This window comes from Rhinolophus ferrumequinum, chromosome 22 (genome assembly GCF_004115265.2).
Source record: "Rhinolophus ferrumequinum isolate MPI-CBG mRhiFer1 chromosome 22, mRhiFer1_v1.p, whole genome shotgun sequence".
NCBI lineage: Eukaryota > Metazoa > Chordata > Mammalia > Chiroptera > Rhinolophidae > Rhinolophus > Rhinolophus ferrumequinum.
Window position 1 is genome coordinate 51673130 of NC_046305.1, and position 6461 is coordinate 51679590.

General features: G+C 61.7%; 1 protein-coding gene across 1 annotated transcript; it reads right to left on the reverse strand.

Annotated features, from left to right (window-relative positions):
- Positions 1-516: 516 nt before the first annotated feature.
- Positions 517-5864, reverse strand: LINGO4 (leucine rich repeat and Ig domain containing 4). The gene is made up of 2 exons (XM_033092126.1): positions 5768-5864; positions 517-3389 (listed from the first exon to the last, which is right to left on the reverse strand). The coding sequence occupies exon 2, from the start codon at positions 3374-3376 to the stop codon at positions 1595-1597; it is 1782 nt and encodes a 593-aa protein (XP_032948017.1). The 5' UTR covers positions 3377-3389; positions 5768-5864; the 3' UTR covers positions 517-1594.
- Positions 5865-6461: the final 597 nt, after the last annotated feature.

The window sequence follows — 6461 nt, forward strand, 5'->3', positions numbered from 1 at the left end:
GAAGTCTGGCTGTGTCCCCATGGTGCTGGCTCCTCTCACCTGTTAGGGTCAGAGTAGTGAGTGGTCACGGAGCAGGGACAAAAGCAGCAGGAATCAGCTTGGAAGCTCACGGTGCTTCCGCATTGTTGGGTGGGGGGGGGCCGCGGCTCTTGAGGGTGGACGCTGTGCAGATGCTGCTGCAGAGAGAAGACCGTCCCAGGGCCACGTGACTGTCCACCTCTCGGTCATTCCTCCCTGCTCCTGTCCTCTCCCTTCAGCCCGCTTCCGGTGGTGCTGAGGCGGCTGTCTCTTGAGCTCTCAGCATCTCTGCTTTTCTGGCTCACTTTGCCCTCTGTCTGAAGCACACTCACGGCAGGCAGCATCTCCTCCCACTGCTCCCCTGCCTCAGAGGGCCTCCGTCAGGCAGTGGCCTCCTCCAGAGACAGCTTCCCGCTGGGGCCGCACTACACACAGAACTGGGCGAGACTGCGAGACTGCGGAAGGGAAGAGGCAGGCATTCCTGCCCCACCTCTGGCCCCACCCCCCCTTTCCACAGCAGCTCCCAGCGCCCCTCCTCCCTGGGCCTCTGAGTCCAGCTGCTTCTGGGTCTCTCTCCTTTGACAACTGCAGGTTCTTCCTTCTGTCCGTCGTTTTACTAGGAGCTCCCTTCGTGCTTTCTCTCAAGGGCAGTAGGGATCTGTGACACAGGAATGACAGGGAGGTCCCTCAAGAATGAGAACTGGGGTCCTGGGTTGGAATTTCTGCAGAGAGACCCCTTAGAAGGTGGGGGATCGCTCCTCCAGCTCCAGAGATGGAGCGTACGGAGAAAGGGGTGCAACTGAAATGGGCTGGAAATGCTGCTGTCTCCAGGCCTGGCTCTTCGCCTTTGGCCTAAACCCCTGTCTGTTAGATTCAGGCGAGGCCACTGGGACACATGCTCAGGGGGCAGGCAGGAAGGGTTGACAGAAAGAGGGGGAGGAAAAAGTCTGAAGTAAAGAAAACTCCAGGAATCATGTTTAGTTGGGGCTGCTGCCGTCGTGGCCTTGGGCGGCAGGTTTAATGGTGTGACACACACAGGCGGGGGGTGGGGAGGCTTATGGGGACACAGTGCCAGTGTGTGGGGTGTCCTCCCCCACCCCCTTCTCCCTAGCCTGTGGTCCTTGTGCCTGGGAAGGGGACACAGAAAAGAGAAGGAGACCCCCTGGTTGAGCAGCAGAGTCTCTAAGAAGCGAGTGGCCTTTCCGTCTGAAATAGTCTCGTAGCCGTGCCTGGCAGTTGGCATTGGTTATTAGAGGGTATCGGGGTGTGTAAAGGAAGCCTGGTGGGTAGACTAGCAGACTGGAGCCCTGGTTACGTTTCCTGCTTTGTGTGTGGTGGGAGGAGGGCTGGGCTGGCTGCAGCCGACACCTCCAGCTCCCTGGGACCCTCAGGGGAGAGATGACTGTGCCACCGTCACACTGCAAAAGCATGAGGCATCATGAACTGTGGGCACGGCGCAGGCAGGAGGCGTGGGAGACCTGTGCTGCTCGGGACGGCCTCTGGTCCATGCAGCCTTCGGTGCCTTCCCCTTTGGTATCTGGCTGGCGTGGCTGGGTCCCCGCTGTGGAAGGAAAGGTCAGAAGAGCTTGGCAGTGACGCGGTTGCCCCCAGCGCTCTTATCCCCAGAAGGCCTTGGGGCCACGAAGTCAAAGGTCACGTGATGCTTGACCCGGCCTTTGCCCTTGCTCCAGAGGGCAATGAGACCAAAGCAGAGGGTCACGGAGGTGAGGAAGGGCAGGAAGCCGACCGCCAGCACCATGGCGACGCCTCTGCTGTCCAGGAGGAAAGGCCCCGGGATCCCCGGCATGGTGATGTTGGGGTCAAAGTCAGTGCCGTTGGGGTGCTCCGCGGGGATCACCTCCAGCCAGGTCCTCAGGGAGTCGTTCCCGGCAATGTTGCTGAGCACGCAGACATAGGCACCCCTGTCCCGTAGCTGCACCGAGCGGATCTCCAGCGTCCCGTCCTCTAGGACCCTCACCCTCCCCGCCCTCCCCAGCCAAGGCCCCTGCGGCCTCATCCAAGAGACGGTGGGGGCTGGGTCTCCATCCCCAGAGCAGGAGAAAATAGCACGACCCCCCTCCTCTGCGATGACCCATCGTGGCCCCGACCTTCGGATCAGGGCTGGTTGGCAGGTGAAGTGCCCTGGAGGTAGGATGTCTGAGAACTCCCTCAGGCTCTTCCCCTGGACGTGCTGGGGGCCGGCGCAGGCAGGGGGTGACGCGCCAAAGTCCAGGCGGCGGCCCAGCCGCAGCAGCCAGAGGAGCCGGCAGTCGCAGGTCAGGGGGTTGCCGGACAGCCTCAGGGTGACCAGTGTGTCTGGGGAGGGGAAGGCGGCTTCCTCCAGGGTCTGAAGGGCGTTGTCTGCCACGTCCAGGAGGTGGAAGGCGGCCAGGCCGTGGAAAGCGTGGGCAGCGATGGAGGTGAGGCAGGCCCCCGACAGGTGCAGCTCCTGGAGCCGCACCAGGGGACTGAGCCTGCGTGCGGGGATGGCTGAGATGGGGTTCTGGGACAGGTCCAGGACCCGGAGGAAGCTCAGGTGGTGCAGCGCCTGGAAGGGCACGGAGCTCAGGTTGCAGCGGGTGATGGCCAGGCTGCTGAGGTTGAGCCCAGCCAGGCTCCCCGGCTCCAGGGCTTCCAGAGCCGGCCAGTGGTGGATCTCAAGCTCCCTGAGCCGCCCCAGGCCCTGGAGCGCCCCGGTCGGCAGCCTCCCAATGTCCAGCTCTCGGAGCCTGAGGGCCCCCAGTTCCGGCAGACGGGCCAGGGCCAGGCCGGGCACTGTGCTGAGGTTGCAGCGCTCCAAGGTGAGCGCACTCAGCTTGGCCAGCCCAGCGAAGGCCCCCGGAGCCACAAACACCAGGTGGTTGTCCCCCACCTCCAGCTGCCGGAGGCTGCCCAGCTCCCCAAAAGCCCCGTCGAGGAAGAGCACGATGTGGTTGAGACGCAGGTCCAGCAGGGTGAGGGCAGGTAGGCCCGAGAAGACCCCCGGGCCCAGGATCCGCAGCCGGTTGCCCTGCAGCCTCAGCGTGAGCAGGCTCTGCAGACCGAGGAAGGCCCCCGGTTCCAGGGTGGACAGCTGGTTGTAGCTGAGGTCCAGTTCCTGGAGCAGGCCCAGGCGGGACAGCATGCCCCGCTGCAGCCCCCACAGGCGGTTCCCGCTCAGGTCCAGGAGCTCAGTGTCCAGCGGGAGCCCCCCAGGCACAGCCTCCAGCCGCCGGTGGTCGCAGAGCACTGCCCGGGGCTGGGAGGTGCAGTCGCACACAGTAGGGCATCCACCACTGCCCCGTCCAGGCAGGAGGAGCAGGAAAAGGAGGGGGGTCCACGGGGGCCAGACTTGCTTTGGAGTCGTGGCCGCAGCCATCCTCTCTTCAGTCCTGGAACAGAGGATGACACGGCCCTTTTGGAAAAGGGCATCAGATGGTGGTGACCCTGAACGTCCCTGGGCCTCTTTAGAGCAGAGACAGAGAGCGACCCACCTCAGCGCTGCCAGCAAGTGGGGCGCAGACCCAGGAGGAATTCAGGTGCACACCTCCCTGGGGCCCCCTGGGGCGCCTCTTTGGGGAACTTCTACTTTCGTCCCCTGTCATCCCTGAGTTTCAGGCCAAGTGCTTACTAGTTCACAGAACCCTAGTCAAGCCTGATTTCTGTGGGGAAGTTTTATGGCACGGGGACAGGAAGCAGTGGGAAGTAGGTCTGAGTCTCCCTGTAATGGGCTTTTCCCTGGATCCTTGAGATCCAGGAATACCTCAGGTCCCTTCTCCCTGAAATCTGCTCTCCCCAGGCTCCGCTCTCTCCCTCTCTGCCCACCCTTCTCCTCCCATATTATCTACCCGTCGCTTTGGTGGAGGCTCAGGGGGGTCCAGGCTTGGATCCTGAGTGGGGAGAGGCCTCAGCTCTGCCCCCAGCCCCCACTCACTGTCCCTCGGCCCTCGTCCAGCCTAGTGCAGGGCCCAAGGCCCTGGAGTGGTGAGATCCAGTCTCCCCAGAACGCCTGTGTGGACAGCAGCCAAGCTGCACGTTAGCTGTGACACAGGACACAGGAGCATTTGAACCCTTCACAAGAACTCAAGGGCAACGCCTCCTCCTGACAGATGAGGCTGGAGTGTGTGGGGGACCGAGAGAGGCCCCAGCTTGGAGTCTCGTAGCTTGGTCCTCACACTTAGGCTTCTCTTACGTCCCTCCTTCATGGTGCTTTGATTTGAGTCCACTGTGTGCATCTGAGGGAAATCCCTTGTCCTGTTGGCTGCAGCTGCCTGAGCAACACACAGAGACAGGGAAGCGCAGACAGGTGCGGAGGGATGGCCAGACGTCAAGGGTGGGGACCAAGGTGTCCCCTGGCTGGCCCAGCCCATCTCTGGGTTTCTGGGGGCCAGGGGCCTGGGAAAAATGGAAGAATGTGACTGCAATGCCCAGGGGACATCACCTGAGGTGACAGAGGAGAAGGGGTCCCACAGGTGCTGCGAGCCCTGACTCACCTGTTCACTGCCAGCGGGGACCCCCAGGGAGGGGAGGTGTTGGATTTGTCAGGGGACGGCTAAAGGAAGGCAGGATGCCTGGCATTCTTTGTGGCCGCAGACCCCGACCTTCTTTGGGCTTTCAGGCTTCAAGCTTTCGACCACATGCCCATTTTCTCCTGCACGCACCTGAGGACAGGCAGCTGGAGCCGCGGTGTGACATCTTCCCCCCACCGCCGCACTCCACACCCTCCTCCAGAGGGCAGGTTGTGACAGCTACCGGCTATCTATCTATCTGTGGTGAAGCTACTTCAGAGGATTTAGTAGTTGGGAAGCCGAACTGCAGAGGGATAGAGGACACTGTTCGGAGGCTTAGGCGTGAGAGACAATGGCGTGTGGTGGGCGGAGGCGGCCGGGCAGCCTCCTGTGTCCCTGTCCCAGCCTAACAGGTATCTGAGGCATTCTAAGAGTCCTCCAGGGTGAGACAGGCCCTAGCCTCCCCGTCCTCCCTGTGGCTGTTTCGGGAAGTCCACCTGACAGCTAGCCCTTTATCACTACTGCTGCAGTTCCTGCTCATCCTTCTCCAGCGCTGCATCCGGCAAAAGTGCAGCGAAGCGTGTAGCTCAGCTTCCCTCCTCCCCATTGCTGCCAGTTCCCTCTTAGTCCCCAAAGCCTGCTGGGCCAGGGGTGGGGGGCATCTGAGGCCAGCCCTTTTTCTCTGTCTCTGAGGTGGCTAATTTAATCACAAACTTCCCTTGCCAATCTCCATGGCTATAGGACTGGCTTCCGGCCACTTTGCAGGAAGAGATAGGTGTCAGAGCCACTTGCCTCTCTCCTTAACCGGGCTAGGATTTGGGGTGTCATCCCCTCAAGGCATAGGGTGCTTTCTTCTTGTCTACAGACACACTGAGCCTGGGCATCCCCTTTAAAGCAGACCTGATAGAGGCCTGGGGCCCTGCGTGGGGAGGGGGCTCTTGGAGGACAGATTACCGGAATAGCCACACTGATTGCGGGTGGGGTGGGAGGGTGGAGAACACTTCCCAGAGGTAGAAGGAGCACTGGACAGGTGGAGGGAGGTCCCCCTGGAGTGCTTGCCCCCAGGGGCACTTGGGACATCTTACTTTTCCCATCAAAGTCCTGTGGGGCCAGGATCAATGGTTGCCTGAGTGTGTGTGTGTGTGGGGGGGGCGGACACACACCCCCTCTCTAGCCTGGAGAGGCACGCTGGTCTGGGCTTGTCTCTGAGTGTTATGCAGAAGGGCAGCTGCAGCTCTGGGACAGGGGGTGGGGGTACTTACCGGAGAAGCTGGAGGGCGGCATCAAGCTGGGCACCGCATGCGTCCAGGGCTGGGGGCCGTCCCGTTCAGGGCACCTCCCCCCTCGCGCCTCACACCCCCTGCCCGCCCACCCGCCCACCCGCCTGCCTCTCGCCGCCTCTGCCGCTGTTGCTGCTGCGGCCGCTGCTGCCAAGACCAAGGTAGAGAAAAGAACCAGAAAGCATTTCTCCTGGTTTTTTTTTTTTTTTCCTCTCTCTCTCTTTTTAAACCAGGCGAGAATGAGTCTGCAGCAACCCTGTTGGTGCAAAATAAATAAATAAATCCAACAAGGAGGGCTGCAGTCCGTGCCAGTACAGGACAGAGAGGGAGGGGAGGGGCGCGTCGGTGGCCCTGCAGCCCCGAGGGGTCGGGTCAGGCAGCAGAAACAGCTGGGCAGCCCCGAAGGGTCTCTCTGACTCTCCCAGTCCCCTCTGGGGAGTTCTGCAGTCGAGCACCTTCCTTAGGGTTGTCTTTCAGTCTGCCAGATGCCACCTCTCAATCTGAATGTCCCCTGTAGGTACCATTTGTGGGGAAAGTTCTCAGCTCAGAACATCTGCTGTGGAGCTGAGTTGGAGGCTGCTTCGGTGGGGGAGGGGTCCTCTGAGTGGGGGCTCGAGTCCTTACACCGCTGACGGTGGCTGGGTTGGAAACCAGGGTCCCCACGCAGGAATGAGAC